At 43.5% G+C, this 25,329-nt stretch overlaps 1 protein-coding gene across 4 annotated transcripts in view; it reads left to right on the top strand.

The window, feature by feature from the left end:
* LOC147024769 (uncharacterized) overlaps positions 1-19,839 on the top strand; it is a 31,842-nt gene extending 12,003 nt beyond the window's left edge. For 2 of the 4 annotated variants that reach the window (XM_085884999.1, XM_085885002.1), the window contains exons 4-6: positions 11,878-12,038; positions 12,215-14,395; positions 17,759-18,429. In XM_085884999.1, the coding sequence (XP_085741125.1) occupies positions 11,878-12,038; positions 12,215-14,395; positions 17,759-18,036 (2,620 nt within the window). In that variant the 3' untranslated portion in view covers positions 18,037-18,429. Of the gene's footprint in view, positions 1-11,877; positions 12,039-12,214; positions 14,396-17,758; positions 18,430-18,530 lie in introns of those variants that run through there. The other 2 variants (XM_085885001.1, XM_085885000.1) reach the window with 2 other exon arrangements.
* The last annotated feature ends 5,490 nt before the right edge of the window (positions 19,840-25,329 follow it).

Genomic DNA, 25,329 nt, shown 5'->3' with positions numbered 1-25,329 from the left:
GACACAGACACAGACACAGACACAGAGAGACAGACACAGACACAGACACAGACACAGAGAGACAGACACAGACACAGACACAGACACAGAGAGACAGACACAGACACAGACACAGACACAGAGAGACAGACACAGACACAGACACAGACACAGAGAGACAGACACAGACACAGACACAGACACAGAGAGACACAGACACAGACACAGAGAGACACAGACACAGACAAACACACAGAGAGACAGACACAGACACAGACACAGAGAGACAGACACAGACACAGACACAGACACAGAGAGACAGACACAGACACAGACACAGAGAGACAGACACAGACACAGACACAGACACAGAGAGACAGACACAGACACAGACACAGAGAGACAGACACAGACGCACAAGAAATGCAGAGCAAGTTTTTAAGATGTGTGCAGTGATGACGTCCTGGCCAGTTGCAGAATCAAAGTCGATTGGTGCCAGAAACTTCTTCACCTTCTCAGGTGAGAAAGACACAGAGTCTAAGAGGAGCAGTTTTGTGTGACTTGGTAGGGTGGGTACAGAAACCAAGGGGTTGGGGAGGCAATATTTGGAAGCAAACACAGAATTGAAGTGCTCTGCCTTCTCATAAGCAGTCAGCCAAGGTGCCATTTAAAGTGAGCGGAGAGTGATGAGCATACTCCAGAGATGGCATTGACAATGTGCCACCAGGTTTTTGAGGAAGGAGACAAGTTTGAAAGTTCAATCCTGAGGTTGGCCAGATGTTATCTGGCTTTCCTGAGAGTGGACAAACATTTTTTCTGGGCTTTATGGAATGATCAGAGGTTGCCTTCAGAAAACTTGCCTTACAGGAAGATAACGCAAGTTGATTCAAGGCATCTGCTTTGCCACATGATTTGGTGTACCATCATAGCCAAGAGGATGGGTGATAACTGTAGATGAGTTGGGATTCATTTATTCATAAGAGAGAGCAGGTTTTTCTGGAGGAATTCCCAGGCTGAGTTAATATCAGGGATGTTGGAGACCTGTCCTGAGGTGATATGGCAACTTGCAGTACCTGCCAGTCAGCCTGAGTAAACTGCCAGACTCACCAGTGCTGAGGCGACTCTCCGACAATGGCCAAAGAGATATTGACTCTCACAACCATGTCATCAGATGAACCCATTGGAGCATTTGAAGAGCAGGAGAAATTAGCAGGAAAGTTGGTTATTACCAAGTCGAGAAGGGAGGATTTGCCATTGGCAGACATCTGGGTCAGGAAGTTCACAGATTGAGTCAGGCCCATAGTCACAGAAGTCCTTTGCTGCAGTGTCATGGCTTGAGACAGAAGTACCAATGCCCAGCCAAGATGACAATTGAAATCATAACATATGAGAAAGAGAGAGTTGGAATGGGTGGTTTTGCCATATATATATATATATATATATATATATATATATATATATATATATATATATATATATATATATATATATATATATATATATATATATATATATATATATATATATATATATATATATATATATATATATATATATATATATATATATATATATATATATATATATATATATATATATATACACACACACACACACACACACACACACACACACACACACACACACACACACACACACACACACACACACACACACACACACACACACTTGCGGGGTATGCTTACATTTTGTAAGCATACGAAATGTTTCCCCCATTGTCTCGGGTCGCTCACCTGCATTTTTTTCATTTATTTATATTTTCACGTATGAATGATGGATGACAATTCTGTGATTTTTTTTCCCGATGTATCGGCTTTGATATCTGTTGGCACACAAATCACCGTGTTTCCCATTTGTCTTGGGTCGCTAACCTGCATTTGTTTTTAATTTATTTTTTTTCATTTATTTATATTTTTATATATGAACGTTGTACGACGATTCTGTGATTTTTCCTGATGTATTGGCTTTGATGTCAGTCGGCACACAAATTAGCTTGCTTCACCATTGTCTCAGGTCGCTCACCTGCATTTTTTTTCATTTTTTTTTTCATTTTTTTTTCTGGTGTACCAGCTTCGATGTCCATCAGCACAAAAAAAAAATCAGCTTTCTACATCACCCGGATGGTCCCCATCTTTAATATCAGTCAGTCAGTGGTTAAAAAGAGCTTTATGTATTATTTATATACATAGAAAGATAGCTAGAGATATCGAGAGATATAAATGGGGTCATCACTATTCTGAGGACAGTACAGCACACAAACAGGCAAGAAGGCATCAGGCTTCAGGCCTGACAGGTATGATGAAAATCATGCAAATTATGTCACTGTCACCTTGACCTTTGACATAAGTAGTCAAAAAACATTGACTGCCTCACTTTTGTCCTTCGCAATCCTCTAGTAAAGTTTGACGAAGATAGCTGAAAGCGTTCATGAGTTATCTCACTCGCATACATACATACTTGCATTCAAACATACAAACAAACGAGCCAGACTGACACATGATGAAATTTTTTAAATTTTTGTCATAACAAGAGGGAAATGCAAAGGTACTCCTGGGGGTTTGGAGGCATAAGAGCAGTACATGGAAAGTGAGAAATGGTGCTCTTTGTGTAGATTGCAACTTCGCCGCTGGGATTGTGTTCAGGCCTGTTGAATCAGAGGAGAGACGTGAATGAGTCAGTAACATCGTATGGGAGGAAGGATTATGTTTCGCTTCACTTTGAACCTGAAATTGCAAAAAGAAGGATAGGGTTTGAAGGAACAGAGTATGGTTGAATTGCAACAAAGTGGCTGACATATGATGAATTTTTTTTAATTTTTGTCATAACAAGAGGGAAATGCAAAGGTACTCCTGGGGGTTTGGAGGCATAAGAGCAGTACATGGAAAGTGAGAAATGGAGCTCTTTGTGTAAATTGCAACGTCGCCACTGGGATGGTGTTCAGGCCTGTTGAATCAGAGGAGAGACGTGAATGAGTCGGCAACATCGTATGGGAGGAAGGATTATGTTTCGCTTCAGTTTGAACCTGAAATTGCAAAAAGAAGGATAGGGTTTGAAGGAACAGAGTATGGTTGAATTGCAACAAAGTGGGAAAGCAGCACAAGACTGGAAAGCACATTAGCCACAGTGTAAAATAAACCAATTCAGCCATGCTAGGTGCAAAATGTCACAGCAGGGGATTGGAAAATAATGAGAAAGATGATGTACCAGCAGAGTTTAGATTTGATTGCTGCTGTGCTGACAGTCTGCAAAGGTGCTTGTCAAAACAGCAATGATACATTGAGGATGGGTGGGTGGGTGGGTGTGTGGGTAGGAATGGGGAAGGAAAAAGCTGGGACAAAAAAAAAAACCACTGCACAAAGAATGCAAGAGGTAAAGATACCATGACATTGACACAGTCTGTACATAGATGCAGCAGGTAATGAAGCATTAAGTCCTTGGCTCCAAGAGCAGAGGACAAAAGAACATGTCTTTCCCCATGCCAAAACAGATCAGCAACCTGATATGATAACCTCATCAAACAACCTGAATCAAGCAACAAAAATGAAAATTTCCTTAAATTGTCACAAATTATTTATGAGTGACAGTTGTTCGGTATATTGGTTTGGTGCATGGTAAATGTTGTATATTTACCTGTCATTATGGAGAAAATAGTTTATTATGTATGCTTGCAATGTTTGTTGAGGTAAGATGCTCATTCTAAAAGTTGAGTGGAGTATAGAGTTGGCAAGTTATAATATTCCAGTTGCACTTTAAGTTCTGCAAAAAGATCGCAAAAGTTTGGGAAATTTCTGGTTATTTCCGGATTGTGAACTATCTCGGTGAAACGGTAATTTCCTGTGGCTTCTGTTGATAGAAGAACAACAATGGCGTAGCAATTTCTTTTTTAAAGGCCTTGGTGTACCGGCTGTGATATCCGGTGTACCGGAATTTGACTTTTAAAGATATTGCCAAAATGTAATATCAAAAATTATATTTTGGCTATACCTTTTATAGCCAAATTTTTTTGTTATTGGAGATCACACTGAAGGATTTGTAATTGTGAGAGTACCACCTGGTTGGGGAGAGAGGGTCTTTGCGAAGTTATTGGTCCGATTATAATTAGATATTAAGGTGAAGTCGAGTGTCGTGAAATGGAGGAGCCAGTCATCAGTTATACAGGGTGGCTGAAAATGAATATACCAAAAATTAATGTTGAACAAGTACAGGTACATTCAAAGTACACCGTCCCCAAGCAAAATAAATAAATAACAAATCCTCCAGTGCGCGACATTGCCGGGGCATCTTCGGTGCCTGGCGATGCCACTGTGCAGCACATGAAGATGGAATTGGGAGGGATCTGGGTACAATAATTGATTGATTGATTGATTAATTGCATAATTAAATAAATAATAATCCTAAAATTATTATTTTCTTCATCAATTGGCTAAATAGCATACCAAAACCACCACTGACTGTTTCATCCAAATCTATAACTTTTTGAAAATTAAGTAATTCATCAAAAAATGAATAATTAATTGATGAATTGATTTACCAATAAATCAAAAATACCTTTTATAGCCCAATCACTGGTTTATTGTCATGACCAAATATCAGCTTCCAAGCTCAAAAGGTGCCTGAGATATTGCCCAGATGAGAAAGAAAATAAATTAGGAATTAATAAATCGAAAATAATTAACTAATCCATGAGTTAATTGATGAATCAAAAAATAAAAAATTCTTTTTTGCCAAAGCACATCTTCATCTTTGTCCACAAATTTCAGATTCCTAGCTCAAAGGATGGCTGAGATATTGCCCAGACAAACAAGAAAGAAAAAAAAACGGCGTAAAAACTGAGTACTCCCTTCCTTTGGTGCCCAGCGATGACATCATGCATCGTCTGGATATAGAGTTTGGAAGGAGCGGCGTGCATTAGTTTCATTGTCATTTGAGATACAGAATTACATTTCATATGAGTACATGCATTAGACTTGTCATTATTTCAGAAAATTGGGTTTTTCCTGAAATAGAAAATAACAATCAATATTCGCCACAAACTAAAACATACAAGTCCTCAAGATAAAGCAAAAATTGTAAGATTTGTACATGAATGTGGTTCAATCATTCAAGCCCAAAGGCGTTTTCAGTGTGAAATTAACAAACGAGTGTGACATTAACAAACCAGCCCTGAAAGACACTTCATACAAAGATGAGTGAATCAGTTTGAGGCTACAGGATCTGTCCTGCAGGATAAATCTGCTGGAAGGCCAAGAAAGTCAAATGAAAGGGTCAATGCTGTTATGGAGGCATTTACTAACTGCACTGAACAAGTCTGTTAAGAAGAGCATCACTTGAGTGAAACATTCCGAAAAGCTCTATTCATGATAGTCCTTCATAAAGAATTGAGGTTTAAATGTTATAAAATACAAACAGTTTATAAAGTTTTAGGAAATGAGGGGAAATGTTTGTTAAGGATTAATTGAACGGTTAGAATCGGACGAACATTTTTGAATCGAACCCCGTTTTTAGTGACGAGGCTATATTTCAGAATTTTATTAGAGAACCACCTCAGTGCCGTCGAGTCTGCTATTTCACACAGGCTGACTGGCAGGGACTTCAAGCAGCCATTAAACTTCAGGACTGCTCTCCCATCTCTACTTTCTCTGACATCAACTCATCTTAGGAATTCTTTCAAAGAAACTTGCTCTCTCTTTATCCCATCTCATCTTCAGTTGTCCTACCCTTCCTCCCGCCCATGGTACACTGAAGCTTGTGGTGAGGCAGTTGTCCTGAAACAACTTGCCTTTGCCTCATGGAAGGCTAATCCAACTGAAGACTATCTCAGTTCCTTCCACAAAGCTTGGAGCAAGTGTGTGTCTACTCTCAGGAGAGCCAGAAAACTACATCTTTCTCATCTACAGTCTGAGCTCTCAAACCCGTCTCTTTCCTCCAAATCCTGGTGGCATTTAATTACGTCTGTTTCTGGTGTATGTCCCCCCTCAATCTCCTCCCTTACCTCAAATGGCCGCACAGCTGACACTGCACGTGAAAAAGGCTGAATGCCTAAACTCCATGTTTGCTTCTAAATCTTGTGTCCCAAACCCATCGTTTTCTGTACCCACCTTACCCAGTTGCACCCAGCTGTTCCTGGACACTGTGTTCTTGTCTCGTGACAAGGTGGAGAGCTTGCTGTCAAACTTCGACTCAGATTCTGCAACCGGTCCAGATGGCATCGGCCCACGTGTCCTAAAAACCTGCTCCTCTGCTCTTGCTCACCCTCTCTGTGTTCTATTCACCCTCTGATTTGCTCAAGGTCATCTGCCATCTGCTTGGAAATCAGCAAACATTACCTCTGTGCATAAAAAGGTGCAAAAACTGATCCCTGCAACGACAGAGCAATCAGCCTTCTCCCAATCACCAGCAAGGCTTTGGAATCCATCATTGCTTTAGACATTAAATCCTTCCTCTTCTCCAATGGCTTGATTTCCGATCATCAATTTGGATTCAGACCAAGTCACTCTACCTTGGATATGCTGCTTCTGCTCTCCAAACAATGGATGGACTTCCTCAATGCCAGACATGAAATCAGAGCCATCTCCCTCCACATATCATGTGCTTTCGATATGGTCTGGCACCCTAAACTGCTCACCAAACTCTGCCTATGGTATCTAAGGACATCTCCACTCATAGCTGGCAGACATTCTCTCCTGTCGCAACCAACATGTGGCCCTTCATGGAATTCTCTCGTCCCCTCTTCCTGTCCAGGCTGAAGTTCCTCAAGGTAGTGTTTTCGGCCCTGTTCTTTTTCTGGTTTTCATCAATGATCTCTGACTCTCTGGAAAATCCTCTTTATCTCTTTGCTGATGACTCCACATTTGTTCCATCTATCATCCCTCAGACCGGCAAGCCGCAGCTTCTTCGCTCTCTGCAGATCTAGATAAAATCACAAGCTGGTCAAACACGTGGAACATGTCTTCCAATCCTGATAAATCTCAAACTCTCACTATGTCTCTCCAAAAGGACTGTCTGGAACCACCCCCCCCCATCTACTTTCTCAACAATCCTCTTGAAGAAGTCTTTTCATTCAAGCTTCTGGGTCTTACTATCAGCCATGATCTTTCCTGGGAAAGCCGCATTTCCAAGCTGGCCTCCAAAGCCAGTCTCCGACTGGGCATCCTCAGACGTGCAAAGTCCTTCCTTGCCACACCCGAGCTCCTGACCTCATCCAAAGCTTTCGTCCACAGCCTGATGGAGTACTGCTCTCCTCTCTGGGCTGGTGTTCCTGCCTCTCACCTTTCTCGGCTTCACGCTGTGGAAACCAAGGCATGTAGGATCATTGGTATCTTCCACGATGAGGCTAAGTCTTTGGGCTTCTCACTCTCACTGCAAGCAGGTCGGTGGTCTTTCTGTTTTGTATTATCTCCTCTCCAGTCTTGCCCCCCCCCCCACACCCCCTGCTCTGACTGTGATATTTCTGCAGGGTGCTCAAGGTCTGCCAGCAACCCCTTTCTGGTAAAATTTCCAAAATCAAGAATCACTGCTCACCTTCACTCTTTCATTCCTCTTTTTTTCATGCCTTTGGAACAAACTCAGACTCTCTCTTCAATCCCACTCTTCCCTCCACATCTTCAAAACAGCTGTTCAACATCATCTCTCATCTTCTCCCATCCAAAACCACTATCTTTTCTACCCCTGTTAATCCACCCCAAACCCATCTCCTTCAAATTCCCTACTTTTCTTCCTGAAAGTCCCTATAGTGTCCATCTTGTTTACCCTGTGTACCCCACCCCATCCCTCTCCCTTCCACAGATCTCCTCATATCTCTGTTCCACACTTTTTCCTCCCCTCTCCTGCTCTCCTTGTCTTCTGCTCCCCTTGTTGTACATTCTCTGTGTTAGCTGTCATACGAGCCTCGGCATTGTATTGAAAAAAACAAAAATCGTCATAATTGTTTGATTTGGAGAAGAAAATCCGCATGAATTGTATGTACGTGAAAGGGATTCGCCTCAAGTAAACGTCTGGTGTGCCATGTCATGTTCTAACATCTATGAGTATGGACTCTATTTATTTATTTAATGAATATTACTCTCACCAGCATTTCATACCTCAACATGCTTTGAGAGTTCTTTATTCCGCAACTCCAAGAAAATCCTGACTTGTTGCAAAGAGCCATCTTTCAACAGGAATGAGCACCACTGCTCTTTGCTTGAATTGTTAGTGTTTTTCAATCAAGCTTTACCAGACCGTTGGATTGGTCGAGGAGAACCTATGAAATGGCCCACTCGTTCACCCGACTTAACCCCTTTAGATTTTTATCTGTGGGGTTTTTAAAAAAGTAAAGTGTACACGAGCAAACCAGGGAACCTTGAAGAACTTAAGCATCGTATTGTTGATGCTGTGCCATCCATCCTTAAACCTGTTTTGGAAAATGTTTTCTCATAATTTGAACACCGAATTAGATTGATTATCGTGAATCATGGACTGCATGTAGAAGTTTGTTGATAATTCGAGAATATCTAAACAACACCATGAAAAATTAAACAAACGTCTATTACATGTACTCGTATGAAATTTATGTCAGTATCTCGAATAAGAATAAAACTATTCAACATTATTTTTGGTATATCTATTTTTGGACACCGTGTATTATTGTGTACAATGCTGTGCTGTGGTGTTGAATGTATCAATAGTCCAGGAGCAAGGACCTGAAAAAAATGAAATCGTTCAACACTCCCTACAGAAAAGGTTTGACATCACAGAGTGGTAGAATAGACCCTATAGAACACCTCCAGGTAGTATGTGGTTTCAAATTGTGGTATCATTAAAATTCTGCAGGCCATTATACATACCAATGAAGTGACATTTTGGGATTCCCTGCCAAACCTGAAGATCAAAACATTTGCCACACTAAGCAAGAAGAAAACAGTGAAGCTAACTGATGAGAAAGTTTCACTCTTGGTGCTGACCGTGAACTCTTTGGCTGCCTTCTGATCACAGGAAAGTCAAGGAACATCAATCTGAGAGAACTCCTCAGCTACGAGTTAAACAGTGCCATTATCCCTGGCCCATTACGACGGCAGCTTGAGGAAGACCAACAAGAGCGTACTCATTGCTGAGTTAGAGAAGAAGGTAGATGTCCATCCAAAACTGCCACAAGTCACAACCAGCCAGATGTCTATGGCCCACATCGTCGATGCAATGGTGCTGGTACAGATGACAAAGTCCGCTGGTGCAGCAAACTTCAGTGAAATGGCATTCCAGTATTACAGCCTGGTTACTGCCCCTCTACGTTGGAATGGTTGTCAGCGGGTTGATGTTGTCTTCGACCGGTACTCCAGCCTCTCAATCAAAGCTGGGGAGCGAGAAAAACGAGGAACATCTGCAGCCTTATAGGTGACAATCCAAGGGCCAGCCACTCCTATTCCAAAGCAGTGGATCAAATACATTGGAAATGTAGAAAGCAAAGTCAACTTGTGTGCCTTCTTGGCAGACACATGGTGCCACATGGGGGTAGACACTCTGCTTGATGGTCAACACTATTCATCGGTGGTGGTTTCAAGAACGCGCAGAAGTCTGTGCTCGTCATCAGAGGACACTACGAAGAACTGGTTCCCCTCAAGTCAGATCATGAAAAGGCAGACACACAAATATTGCTACATGCAAAACATTCCTCTCATTATCACAACAGGATTGTGATTCAATCACCTGACACAGATGTGGCTGTCCTCTGCACCACACACTACAGAAAACTCCAGTGTCGGGAGCTGTGGTTTCGGACTGGAATCAAGGATAAAGCTAGGTATATTCCTATCCACAGCTTGGCACACAAACTAGAACCTGAGCTGTGTAATGCTTTACTCGGCTTCCACGCACTCACTGGGTGCGATTCAAACAGTGCACTCTCAGGACTCGGCAAGAAAAAGGGTTTCAATGTCTTACTTGACAGTAAAGAGCATCAGACCAGTCTGGGACAGCTTGGAGAAGAACCCGAGCTCAGCAACAGCACTTCAGAAGCATGTGAAGCCTTCATATGTGCAATGTACTCAACAACCAAGGGGGCTGGGAGGAAAGTGAACAATGTGAGATACTGGCAGTTCTGTCAAAAGGGACAAAGAAATGAAAATCTCCCCCCTACATTCGACAGCTTACAGCAACATATGAAGCGAGGAAATTACCAGGCCTATGTATGGAAGAGAGCATTGGAGCCTACACAGAGCCTTCCACCAGCAGCTGGACATGGCTGGAAAATTCAGGACGGTGCCCTGCAGCCTGTGCTAATGACCAAAGATCCAGCACCATGGGGTCTTCCGGAGCTGACTGTCTGTCACTGAAAGAAGTCTCCATGTCGCCGAGCCGACTGCACATGCAGAACCAACCACATGCCATGCACAGAAGCATGTGCATGTATGGCCGAAGAAACTTGTGAAAATCCAAGAACAATCTTTGAATCCAGTGGTGAAGAAGACGCTGACTAAAAGTTACAACAGATGACATCTTCATGCTTCCATGGCGAATGTGATTCCTTGTTGCCTGACACAAATATTACAAACCGCTCTGACGAATGTGCTTCCGTGCAACCATGCACAACTATTATGATTCGCTCTCACCAATGTGCTTCTGTGTTGTCATGCACAGCTCCCAGTGTCGACCATGATAACTATTATCATCCACTATGATGAATGAGTAGCTTCCGTGCTGCCAGAGACAACTATTATACTCGGCTTTCACTAATGTACTTCCGTGTTGCCAAAGACAACTATTATGCTCGGCTCTGATGTATGTGCTTCCGTGTTACTATACACTAGTAAAAGACGAACGCTAAAAATAACAGTTGCAGTTTTCTTTATGCGTGCCTCTGTATGTATATGAATTTCTGCAGAACAATACTTTAAGCGTTTCATTTCCAAAATGTCTACATACCAGTAGTAATTGAGAAAGACCGTTCACCTTCATATATATATTTTTTTTACAGCCATTTCTCCCTGGTGTGCAGGGGTTTGGCTTTTTGTGAGGCAATGTTTTATGGCCGGATGCCCTTCCTGACGCCAACCCTGGTCGCCTCTTACGACACACAGGGATATGGTACACCTATTCTAACCTGGGCATACACCGGGACCAGTACACTGGCACTCATTTCGCCGACCTCGGAAGGATGACAGGCTGAGTCAACCCCCTGGTGTTAATTCAGCAGCCAACGGGGCTTGAACTCAGGACACTGGGATCCCAAGCCGCCACCCAAACCACTAAGCCAACACCAGGCTTACCGTTCACCTTCATATGAGAACACAATTAAAAATGTCCGAAAGTTTGAATTGGTGTGATATTTTAGCTTTGGTGATGCCATGGCAAAGGCCATTTTCAAATAACTGTACATACTCTGATAGAGAATTATAATAGGAAGCCAATGATACCTCAATATTGAAAATTGGTTGAGTCTAGACAAAGATATTCACGTTTACGTTACCCCTCCCCTAAATTTTGCTAGCCCACAGTGACCCTCTTGATAAGTACCCTTGGTATGTATAATGGCCTGTAGAATTTTAATGATACCACAATTTGAAACCACATACTACCTGGAGGTGTTCTATAGGGTCTATTCTACCACCCTGTCAAGTCAAACCTTTCGTGTAGGGGGTGTTGAACGAATTTCCTTATTTGGCCTCATATGAGAAATGGCTGCTGGACTACAAGTGCACTTTAACCTTTAAATGAACTAAAATTTGACTTCACCCACCTGCCGGTGGACATCGATCGATTAAAGTACCTTCGGGCTTTGTGACAGTTATGCTTCCTATTGTTCGTAACTGTTGTATCTTATGTCAGATGCATTTGTTTTCACCTCAGACGTAAGGACTTTGGTTTAGAAATCTGGGAAAGAAATCCTTTTTTTGTTTTTTGCAGACTACCTCCTATACTCGTGCTGCATTTCGATTCTGGCCTCCCATCAGCCAACCTTTCCAACCTGGCTTTCTGTTGGATTGGCAACCATTACGAGGTGTCTGCTCTTATTCAGTGGTGTCACAATCCTGCTCATTTTGTTGCATGGGTACGCCTTCCTGATGGTATGTATAACAGCATTTTGAGCTCAGGATTTGCACGCTGAACCACGTGTCTGGGCCGGGCTTGTTTATTTTTGCCTTGCTGTTCAATTTTGTACTGTAACAAGTCATCTTCAAACTTTGATTTTGTTTTTGGGCAGTAAAAAAATATCTTGTGACTGTCTGACCTTTGCTGGCAGGTGGTTGGTTGAAATGCGATGACGACCTGGGACCAAAGAGCAAGCGATGTTCTGTTCCTGATGCTCTTCCTTCTGAAATTCGTGTTGTGTTTTGGGAAATCACAGGATTCTTGCAACAGTCACAAAATGAGTCCAAAAAACCTGGTTGTAAGCAAAAGCCCGTGTCTTGTTTTCCAATGAACGAGGAAGAAAAAATCATGTCATTTCCTTCTGTTGACTTAATAGATGCTGAAAATACTGGATATAAAGGCTTGCCTCACCTAAAATCTCAGCAAACCTCCCTACAATCATCAAGACTGCATGGATTAGAAAACCATGATTATTCTCATCAAATTCTCATGAATGTTGGTGTTGAAGACCAGATAACACATCAAAAAGGCAACAGAGAATTTCCTGATTCTCAAATAGCAAGGGAGATGAAGATTTGTGGCCAAGATGTTGTGGACAAAGACAAATCTATGATAGAATATTGTAGATCAGTTTTTGTCTCTTTAGAAGGGCAGACATTGGAAGTAGAGAATTTGCCTAAAATTGGAAAGAGTGACATTCCTTTAGCATTCAAATCTAAGGTATGCAGTATATCTGAGTGGTTATCTGCTACACCTGGTTACATCTTACCACTAGGGAAAACTTCTTCGGAGCACTGTGCCACACTGAGCAACTCAGAAACTACAGTCACTGCAGCAGTTTCTGATATACTGAATGCAATAAGAAAATCTCAGGACTATTCTCAAAAAGTTCTGTTCTCCTGTACAGACTCACAAAATGATTTTGAGCAAGAACCATCAGATTTGAAGAAATTAGGGGCTGCGATTGGTAATGATACAAATGTAGCTGATAAATATTCTTGTAATAATGATCAGCATTTTGGATTAACAGAACTACAAATGAACGTTGAAGGACTTGAGGGTTGTCCTGAAAACCCTTTAAACCTGGAGGTGTTATCTAAGCAGTCAGAGTCTCTTCATGTTGAAGTAACTGAAAATAGGCCTGCAGGAAATGTGTTACAGAACATAAAATATGGCACTGAGATGGCCATTCCTTCACCTCATCTTCAAACAAGAGCGACTCATTTTGTCTCAACGTGTCAGCAAGTGTTGGAAAGTAATAAATCAGATTGTGAAATTCTTCAACTTGAGGCTGGATATTCCCAGACCACAAAGAAAAGCGTTCTTCCAAAGCAGTGTTCTACAAAGGAAAGTAATACAAATGATGTTGATGTACAAGGAAGATTATTAGAGAATAAGAAATGTTTTACTAGGAGAAGCAACCAAAATTTGCGTATTGCTATCGATTCAACAAATCAAATTGATGCCCCACCGACAAGTGATGATTCTTCCACCCCTGAATCGCGTAGAAGAATGGATGTCGATTTGTCATCTATTAATCTTTTGAAGCCAGAACATGATGAAACAGAAGAGAATACTCAAGATAAAATAATGAAAGATTTTGGAATGAGTTTAGAAACCAATCCTAAAAGTGAGGTGGTGCACATCAAGAAAAAGTTGAGTAAACCCCAAGTTTTCTTGGAAACTGAGAGCAAGCCATCTGAGGACATGCCACTTAGCAGTCGAACAATACGTCTTCGAGATCGGACAAAGCGTAAAGTGACTGATCGCCTTTCGCTTGATCAGCCAAAGCATCATCGTTCCAATGCGAGTGTTCACCGTATCAGTGAGAACACACTGGCTGAACTCCATGCTCTGAAGCTGATCCCAGATAGCCACCAGGCATCTTCTCAGCAACGTAACTCTCGTTTTGGCCGTGCTTCTGTTGGTTGGTCAAATAATTTCCTTGAGAAACTCGTGGAATTACCTTCACAAGGAAACCTCAAGGACTCGGATGGAGCTGCACACACTCGCACGGCTCGTCATAAATTGGTTAAAAGCCAGCTTCAGACTGCGAAAACTGCATCTGGACAATTTATGAGCTATCAGCCCAGAAGCTTACAAAATGTTCAACAACACTCTGAATTCAAGCACCTCAAGCTACTTCCTATGAAATGCACTATCTCATCTCCAAAATCCATGGTGGCAGTTTTACCCACAGCTTCAAAACCCACAACACTGACGGCCATGTCTGAACCAACAACTCAAAAAGACGATACAACGCGACTTCGTCAACTACTACGGAAGCTCAAGAAGAAGAAAGTAAAGCTTCAGAAGCTTGAAAGTGCCTCCAGTGAGTTGATTTTTTTCATTTTGATTGATGACAGCTTTTCATTTTCCTAATAAAAACTTTAACTCTGGAATCATTGTGTAGTTGCTAGCAGAATAATTATTGTGTAGTTGCTCGCAGAAGAACAGGCCGACACACTGATCATGGTTGACACTTCCAATTACATTTTCATTTGCACAGTGGAACCTCTTTTATCCAGAATGGTCGGAACCAAGGGTGTTCCATATAAACAATATTTCCAGTTAATGGATGTCGTTAATTCAGAAAAATATTTCAACTTTTTTATGCATGCCGTTTTGTTACGTTGTACCTCAACCCTAATAACCCTAATAACCCTAACCCTGCCCTCTCTAGTTCTCTATGTTCTTGGACTCACCCTATATAGCCAACGGCAGGCACCATGTTGGATGTGGAATAAACGAGTGAAATGCAGTTCAATCCGTTTGTATCGTTTTAGCTGGTGGGTTTGTCTGATCGCCCTGCTCGACTCCCAGCGAACTGCATCAGTCATTACGGCAGCCGACTGATTCTGTTCTAGTTAAGATTATGGGCCTGTCCTCCATGATACCATGCCTAATGGAACCACCTTCCTAATCAATACACCCTGCTGATCGGTACCGTACGCCCATTCTCGAATAACAACCGAGCGAAGCCACTAGATGTAGACATGACCTCGTTCTGTGCACTAACCACCTGAATCCATTATGTCCTTTAATGGACGTATACAATTCTAATAGCGATCAGAACCACCCAAATTCACGAGACCAAGTGGTTTTAGAGTGTATTTGAAAGAAAACACGGGTCAGAGATATAATTAGAGGTAATGCAATCATTAAACAATGACCATTAACCCTACCCGAATACACACCAATAAGTCGATGAACAAATGACCTTATTTATCTAAGCCGAAACAGGCAGATAGGACAGGAGAGGAAATTATTATAAGGAAGATAGGACAGGACAGGAAATACTGGTGCTGCGCTGACAGGATGCAGCGAATTCCAATATGGACTTCGGTTCAGCCCTCAACATTTCATGTCATGGCTGGTGCCCGCAGAGTGGGCACAGTTCCGTGGCTGCCTGCTATACGGTGGAAGCCCATTCCATGGGGAAACCCGATTGACTCACTCGAGGCTCCGTGGCTCAGCTCCCTGGTCGAGTCTCGAGTCCGTTGCTGCGGAGCCCGTCACACCTTATATACAATCTGCCCCACCCATTTTGTGATGCACTTAGTCCCTCCATCCTCTGCCACGATTTGTTTGGGGCTCAATGTGCGGGTGAGGTGAACCTTTCCCCAACCTGCCACTCCAACACCTTTGGCAAGCTTTCCCGTGTGGACTTGAAGTCATGGCAGCTTTCATAATGTCATAATGTCAGCTTTCATAATGTCATAATGTCAGCTTTCCTGCCTGAACTCATGCCTAGTGGCCTGTCAGAATGCTTAAAAGCATATTTAGGACAGATTACAATGGTAATAACATTTAAAATGGGTTTCAAGGAATGGCGATTTCAGACAAAAACAAGTGGTGAAGATAGACAACGGCTTTCTACACATAAAACGATGCATATCTTATATCACAATTAAATTACCTCACGCTTACACTAATACATGCAATATGGGAGATAATTACTCTATACTACGCAAAGTTAGCCCCTTTTAGTAATTCCCACCACAGGATATTTATTGCTGTGAACAGTGCATAAAAGAGAATATGTGACACCTTAAGACACATATCTGAGAATGATGTGCATGCTGATTATATATCTGGAAATAATACTATACTTCACCAGGCTTGAATAAACTTTAAACATCCCAGAATTTCTTTCGCCCCAGTTTGGTTGAGTAGTTCAGAAAAACATGGCAGTCATCTCATCTACTCATTTGCGGTAATATATTTCTGTTTCTGCTTTGTTCATTGATCAGGGGTTTCACGAAAGACTTTCTGTACCTGTTACCTCAAGTTAACATTTTTAAGAGCAATTTTGAATGAATAAGCTTAAGGTATTTGGCAAACATGTTTGGCTTTTTGCAGAGCAGCTCATGATGTTGTTGACCACAAAACCCAGCCCTGCTCAGTTTGGATTGGCTTTGTTCAATGATGAAGCCTTTCAACAAACCACTCGAAAAACCCAATAAAATGTCCAATTTTCTCCGGATTTCTTGCATACAAGTCAAGGGAAGCTCAAGCGACTGCTAAAAAAAAAGTCACAAACAACCTCCGAAAGTGTAAAATTAGTGCAAAGTTACCTCGAGAAAAGTCTGCCTTTTTTTTGGCTATGATTTTGTCTTTTTTTGGGGGGGTTCTTCCATTATTTAGATGTCCAGATAAAATTGGTTCTCCTGCATATGACATGTTTTTCAACTTCATTTGCCCAATTTTTAATGTAAAAACTTTTGTAATCCCTGGAGGGGAATATCCTTTGCATGTCGCAATTTCCATTTATTATGATGTACAATGTGATATCACTTCCAGGAAATTTGTCAGCCCCCACCCCCCACTTCCACCTCCCATTCCTTCCAAAATGTTTTCATCTCACCTGTATGATGCAGGTGTGAGAGATTGAATGGCTGAATATTGGCACAAACTGGTATTGTAGCAAGAATACTTTCTTTCATTCTGATTCAATGCATTTTACTTCCCACATGAAGGAGATGTACAGGCATGTTTAATTGTGTGTGCATGTCATAAAATAGAATACTTTATAATAGATTTATGATTCTGGGCTATGAATACAATGCTGGAATACAAAACTGATGTTAAGTGTTTGTGCTCAGACTTTGCAAAGAAGTAAAGGAAATTTGAATGTGGATGCAAGAATAAAATAGCATTTATAAAAACCTACGAGATGTCAAAGCGACACCAAATGCATGCTTGCAATCCTACATTTTTAATTATCTTGAAGACTAACAAAATGGAAATGTGCAGTTCCAGCAGCCCTTCGGCTTCTACATTTTCATTTTGTTTGTCAAAACTCTAGCAACATTTAAGCATTGAGCAAGAAGTGCCACTTCCGTTGCTCTGTACCAATTAGAACGCAACTTGGACGACTTTGTCCCAGCGGCATTTCCTGATTGCTTATTGGCTTGGTTGTACTTCAATAGCGAACATTACACTTTGTTTTAAATGCACAACAAATTATAATTACTTAGTGCAAGCTCGCAAAATAGCTTTTAATGTGGCAACTTGAATGCTAAATTATGCAGGAATAATTATGAGTGCCACATTAAAAAATATATTTATACCAACTACTGTCCTGACAGTTTGTTGATAACTATTCATTAACATTTCAGTTGTTTAACTATGGGGTTTATTAAACCATGATGGTTTTCTTGATGTATGTGTAAAATTATTTTATTTCTCTCAGGCCCTCCCTCACAGGCTCCATTGAGTGTTGAAGCCATCAGTTCAACTATGCACCCAGTTGTGGATATTATTACTGAACTTCAACAAAACCTGAATATTCAGCAGGAAACTCCCACATCCGCTGCTCTGAACCAGTCGGACCTTGACTTGGATGACTTGCTCAGTGATCTCTTTGCTCCACAAAATTCTGTGACAGTTACAACTCGTTCTGAAAATCAGACAGAATCTTTGAGTGGTGATCTTGCATCGACTGAGCCTACCTGGTTTTTTGGTGTTTGACATTTCAAATCTCTTCATCCATTTCACTCTGACGATGGTATAAAGAAAGGTGACACTTGAGCAGTTGCATTTGTGCAAATTTCTTTGCTGACTATCCTTTTCTTCCATTGGTTCTACATTTCAGTCCAGTATAATAATCCTTAGGTCTGTTTTCTTTTTTCAGGCTGCAAACTTGAAAATGCTGGTGTATCTACTTAGCAAAACACAGATCATTTAGCCAGCATCTGGCACTTTAGCAGTCATATTTGGACTGGTTGTTCATAATTTGTGTAAAACTGTACATTATTATATTTACATTGTAACAGGGAAAGTGATTTCGTTGTTTTTCGTTTAATTCCGGAGGACAGTTGTATGTACTGATATTTTGTTTACATTAAATTATATTGAACTGGAGTGAATGTGCATTTAAAACACTTTTTACAAAACCATTGTAACCCCCAAATTCCAGGTTCACTGGGTCACCTCCACTCATTTGTTCATCTTTTCTATTGCAGATGGATCCAATCCGGGACTTAAATGGTGTCTGAATGCTAACAAGGACTTTCGCGCATGCACTGTGTATGCGCATTTTCCGTGACTCGCTTCTGCGAGTGCGGCCAGTTTTAACCTGCCGTTAATAGGGCTAAATTTGTAATTACCCCACACCTGCAAAGTGACAAGTGGAGTTAAGCAATTGGTTCACTTTGTCTGTCTGTCTGTCTGTCTATTTGCCCACAAATGTCAGTTTATGATTGAGGAACTACTTAATTTCAATTGAATGTTATATTTTTAACATGAACAGGAACATGATTCAGAACATGAACCTGTAGTTTAACAGTACTTTGGCTCTGAATTCGTCCCAATCTTCAGGATCTTTTGGGACTTTGGGGTCTTTTTGGGTCTTCAGAGACTTTTTGTTTTCGCAGTCTTTTGGGTCTTTGGGGACTTTTAGGTCTTTGGAGTCTTCAGGGTCTTTTTGGGTCTTCGGGGTGTTTTGGGTCTGTGGAAGAAATTCAGTTCTTCTCTTTGGGAGTCTGAAACCATTTATTAACAGCACACATCAAATTACAAATAACAACAAACGTGCGCATGGGAAGAAGGATAACAAGACAAGCAATAAAAAACACTATTGCCTTTCTGCTAAACATGCACAGAGCATTTGAATTTATACTATTCTGGACTGCAAAAGCCATGGGAGAGCTAAACATCTGGCATGGGGGGAGGGGTGGGGGGGACCTGGCAAGCATGAGAAGGGGAACTGCAGGCATGGCCACTTTGGGAGGGAAGGGGTGATGGACACGCTCAGATCATGATTGCAGTTTGGGAATACGTGGCCAGCCATGAGAAGGAGAGGGTGACAACAATGTTAAGACAAAATATGAACAGGCCGGGTAAATGGAGACACAAGCCTATTACTTCGATCATACCTTCTGTTCACCAGTGAGTAACCAGATTCTCAAAATACGACATTCCGTTTTATGCTGTCATATATTATAATTGTCCTTGGACAACAAGGTGTCTATTGCAATTGCCTTTCGGGAGTTATTTAATTACCACCAGGCAATAGGTGCCAGCAGCGAAGCATCCTTCTCTTGAGCAGCAGAGCAGTGTCATTTAAACATTGGAAATACTAATTTGGATATACGTATATTTCAAGGAGATAAAGCACATAAGATTTTGTAAGATACCATTTTATCTTGCTTGTATATCATCTACATCACTATGGAGATCAAAAGAGCGTAAAAAGAGCTTTTACTGACAGTCAGTTTGATTCCAGTACAAAAAGAACACCTTATTCTATACTGTTAAAAAGAAAGGGTAACGAAATTGAATGATATTGGATAACGAAATATGTATGTATATGTATATGTATATATATATATATATATATATATATATATATATATATATATATATATATATATATATATATATATATATATATATATATATATATATATATATATATATATATATATATATATATATATATATATATACATGTATATATATATATATATATATATATATACATGTATATATATATATATATATATATATATATATATATATACATGTATATATATATACATGTATATATATATATATATATGTATATATGTATATATATATGTATATATATATATATGTATATATGTATATATGTATATATGTATGTATGTATATATGTATATATATGTATATGTATATATGTATATATGTATATATATATATATATATATATGTATATATGTATATATGTATATATATATATATATATGTATATATGTATATATATATGTATATATGTATATATATATATATATATGTATATATGTATATATATATATATATATATATATATATATATATATATATATATATATATATATATATATATATATATATATATATATATATATATATTGTTGTGGTTACCAAATTCGCAAACCACCATTCAGGTCCCTTAGGTGAGATATCTCGGTAAGTATATGTGTAGTTAGGCCCAAACCCGTTGTCTAGTGGGAATACATGTCATTTATGCGTGCTGCGACTCTTCAGGATAGCCGTTTTTCTTTTACTATCTTTATTTTGGACCAACCGCCATTGTTACCACCACCAACCACAACATCAACCACCCACCGCGGCGCCGCTTCACGTCACACCTCGCAACCGTCGCATCGCCACCGTTCTTGCGCCGCTTGTGGGTACCGGTGTTGGACTCGTGCAGGGCGCGCGCCGAACAGCGTGTACAAAACCACGGATTTTCAGCTCCAAAAACGGATCAAAAACGACACACGCCCACTTTTGTTCCGTCCAATCGGTGAGCGAGGGGCGATTTGGCCCCGCCTCCAGGGCGTTGGAGGGCGATCGCTATATGCAAATTTATGGATCAAAATGCATTCACGCCCACTTTTTCTCGGGCCAATGGGGAGCGAGGTGAAAGGTCGAAGGCAGGGGGTCAAAGATGAGAGAGCGAAGCCACGGGGCTTATATAAGCGACCGCGTTCGTCAGTCAAGTTAATGTTGAGTTAAGACTTCGCAGTCGGTGGAGTTGGGAAGAAGAAGCAAGAAGGAGTTGGTCGTCGTCGTCGTCGTCGTCGTGTGCGTTGGAGTCGGAGCGAAGAGGACGGAGCTGTGGAGAGGCGGCGAGGGCAGACGAGGGGGTGCTCGCGTCGTGCCGGGAGCTGCACACCAGGGAGGCCGACGGCGCGACCTGGTCGAGGTGGAGACGCTCGTCGCAGGACTCGAGGCAGAGTAGAAATCCTCCTTTCCCCCGAGCATCAGAAACCCCCTCCTGTTTCCCCCCGCGCTGAGATAGTGCGACCAAGGGGGCCCCTTTCCCACCCCCTACCAGACACTGTCCGCGAGGCTCGCGGAGTTGAGGCACCATCGCCGCTCCGCGTCTCATCACCAGACGGGTAGGCCCGAACCGGTCTCGGCCTCAGGCCCGCCTCATCCTTGAGGGTTCTCTTTTCTTTTGCTTTTGGGAATGTGTGTTGTCGGCGCCGTCTGTGAAGTAAAATTGTATAAGTGTTGCCGTGTGCTCGCGTAATCGGTATTAGACATGCATTGTCGCATTTGCTTTTTGTCTTCCTCTTTTCTATGTGCTTTTGGTGGAATTGAATATGTGTGCTTTCCGTTCAGCGCGAATAAATGTGCTTTGTGTTGAACTGTTTCCCGCTTCGCTTCGTCATTTCATTCATTGAATCCTCATCTTGCTTCACGTAAAGGGTTGGTAGTGGGCTGAATACGCCCGATAATTAATCGAACCGTCGAGGCCGACGATAACACCGCTCGGTTATCCCGATAGTACGGAACGGGTCGCTTAAGTGGCCCGTGTCCGAAGTCGACCTGCGGCGAGGTGCGATCGCCCGGTCTACCCTCCGTGTGGGTACTTAGGTAGGTCGAATTTGGCGAGCAACCCATACCCACGCGGGGGCCGATTGGCTCGATCGCGGTGAGACCGAAAGGTCCACCCCTGACTGGTTCCCGGCGTTAGTCCGAGAGGGTCACGACTGGATTGTCCGTCCGGTGGGCGACGTGCCGCGATTCGAGTTACGTGGCCGTCAGCACGCCGGCGGGCGCGAATCTGTAACACTGGTGTCAGGTCGTGCGATACAAATCCATCGCCCTCCTCGCGGCACTGGTATCGGAGAACAGGAAAACGGGCTCTCCTGTCTCCAGCTAAATTCACGGGAATCGGTCCAGGGGTGAGAGAAGCGACCCCCGATTCCCTCCAAATTACGAGCGAGCTAAATTAGCCCTTTAAGAGAAGCAAGATGGCGTCTCAAGGCGAGCGGGAGCCGGGGGTATTAGAAATGGATGTAGAATGTGTAGGATCCATGGCCCAGGATGGAATGCCCGTACAGGAAAACTAACTCGCCCAACTGAACCCAGAGCCCGAAATGGGTGCGGCAGCGGCCGCGGTGTATGACACCTTCCCCCCCCCTCTCCACCAAAACCCTTCCCCAACCCTTGCCGAAACGGCTCAGCTGAGTGCATCCGACATGGCCCAGCTATGCGCCATGCTGGCGGCAATGACAGCGAGAATGGATGCGAATACACAAAAAATGGATGCGAATACACAACAAATGAACGAGAAGATGGATGCGAATACACAACAAATGAACGAAAAGATGGATACAAATACAAATGAAGTAAAAACGAGGATGGATGCGAATACACAGCAAATAAACGGAATGGAAGCAAACATGAAGGAGGAAATGAAAGAGCTACGGGGTGAGACGCAGAACATGGGCCGATGCCTGCAGGCGGGCATGAAGGCCGTGACCAGGGAGATAGGAATGGCGACCACGTGTGGAAGCAAACGAGCTGGAAGGGGGTGCAACGGCTGACAGGCCCGCGGTGGAGGCGGGTAAAAAAATAATTCGGGGGGCGTGTTGGGCGAGGGTCGTGACAGAGGAATCGACGGTGACCAAAAGGGAAAAATTAAATGGGGAGACCAAAACGTGTGAGACGAGGTGACGACGACAGAAACTTATAAATGTATAGAGACACGGGAGACAGAAAAAATAGAGGAGAGACAACACGATGAAGACGGGGTAAGTGACGCGCACACACACGGAGGTAGTGGAGGATAGTGAGGTTGAGCTCGCGGAGCGTGTAGGGACCCAGTGCGAGCACCTGGATGGCCTCCTCCAGGAACGAGGGGAGGGAGTATGCCCCCTTGAGGCGAGTCACGACCAGGTGAGTTCGGTCGTGCTTTGCGAGGTTGAGGGGAGGGGTGCTGTGGACAGGTGCACGGAGAGCTTGGGGGGTATAGAGGCCCCGGAGACCCTTGTGGGGACACGAATCCCCAGTGTGGTTGTCCCTGTGTGTGTGGTGCAAGGTGTGAGTGCGTGCCCGTGTGTGGAAGCGACCCCGTGTGTGATTGGTGTGGTGGCAATTGTGCCGGAGTGCGTGCTTCCCAGCACGCCGTGTGTGGATGAGGCATTGTGTGTGGAAGAGGCCGTGGGTGTGAGTGAAACGGCCTGTATGAGTGAGGCACCGTGTGTGGAAGAGGCCGTGTGTGTGAGTGAAATGGCCAGTGTGGATGAGGAACCGCGGGTGAGTGCCCCCGCGTGTGTGAGTGGCACGGAGTGTGGATGAGGCACCGCGGGTGAGTTCCCCCGCGTGTGTAAGTAGTATGGTTTGTGTGAGTAGTGAGGCACGCGTGAGTGAACGGCCGAATGCAAGGGAGACCGTGTGTGTGAGAGAGTGGTATGTAAGGGAGATGTCGGTCGGCATGCGGGAGCACGCAGCCGCGTCTCCCGGTGTGAATATAATGGAGTGGAGTGTGTGCGTCGTGACACGCAGGTGTGCGTGGGTGGAATGGAGGCGACGACGGCGACATGTGAGAAAAGAAAGCCGAGTAGCGGCTGTAGTTGTTTCGGGGACCGTGCCGGGTTCACCCAGCAGTGAGCACGAGGTTCGTGCTGTGCAACGCACGAGACCACCACGTGCTCGCTTGCGAGAGTGAAGTCCCGGTACCGAAACGCCAGCGGTGGATTTGCCGATCCCGCGGACGGACAAAGTTTAGGCAGGATTATGGATTTGGACCGGACGGGTTCTCCACGCGGGCGTGTGTGTTGCGCTCCAACGGGCAAAGCACATGTGTTCGCGTGGGGAACCCCTCGAGACGTGGGGCTTGTTTTTTTTTATTGCGCACGGTGACGCCATGGCTGCACGTGGGGTTGGGATCCGGCAGGGGGGGTATCCCTGCCGGATGGTGCCGTCCAAGGAGGGACGAGGAACACGTGCAGCTGCATGACGTCACGGGCAGGTGTAAAGGGCGCGAGTTGCCGCGCAGGTGCTGCGCATGAAAAAAAAAAAAAAAGCAAGCCTCACTTTCGGGTGCACAGGTTTCCTGGGCAAGGGGTGGAAGACCCCCTTACTAGGGCACAGGATGAAAACTAGTTAGGGGGAAGGGTTAGCTTAGTTAGACCGACTTCATGGGGCAGGGGTAAGTCCTCATGGAGTCCGTGGAATGGATTAGTTAGAGGGATTGTAGCGAGATTTAGGTTGGGAAATTGATTAATGGGATTATTTGGAGACAGTGACAGACGTGTGGATGTGTAGAGGGGACGTCGTTTAGCTACGTAGTGTTAAAAGGAACGTGCTGTAGTTTAAGGGACGACGTGGGAGCACGAGTTAGTTAGGGGATGCAGATAGAAGGATGGCAGAGTTCAGCGGTGTGTGTGCTGAAGAGTTGTGGGTTGTGAGGTGAGTACGTGTACATGTTGAGTGAGTGAGGCCAGCGGGTCTGTGTGTATGGAGCGAATGGGGAATGCATGGTGCGATGAGTGATTGGGGGGAGGAGTGACTCCCGCCCAAGGGACCCCGGGGTCAGTGTAGAGTGAGTTTAGGGGGTTAGTTAAATTGAAAAATGGAGGTCGTTTTGCTGTTGGTGGGAATGTAGGCTCGAAACCCATTTGGAGGGGTGCAGGAGCCCTGTTGACGGGCTGGGAGTGTGGCTGCGAAAGGTGAGTATCGCTGAGTGGGTACCCCGGGCACCAGGCTCGTTCGCCGTGGTAGGCCAAGGGCCCATGGGGGGCCGGGATAGAGTAGTGGGCACGGGTGCGCCTGCTTGGTGCGGGGGCCCGGGGCGCCATTAGCCGCGTGGGCAGTGTTGTGGGCAAGGGTGACCCTCGGAAAGGGACCTGGGAAGCCAGCCTGCCACGTGTGCGTTTCAGGGGAGGTGCCATGGGGGGCACTCCCCGGTGTTAGGGAGCTGGTAGGCTCGGAGGCAGTGTAGTGCCCGGGGTTGCCATAGCGGGAGAATCGGCAGAGGGTCGTGCCTGCTAAAGGGAG

The sequence above is a fragment of the Eptatretus burgeri genome, chromosome 6 (genome assembly GCF_056783735.1).
Source record: "Eptatretus burgeri isolate ZD-2024b chromosome 6, Ebu_testis_v1, whole genome shotgun sequence".
NCBI classification, from domain to species: Eukaryota; Metazoa; Chordata; class Myxini; order Myxiniformes; family Myxinidae; genus Eptatretus; species Eptatretus burgeri.
Note: the sequence above shows the minus strand (reverse complement) of the source record. Positions and strands in the feature narration are given on the sequence as shown.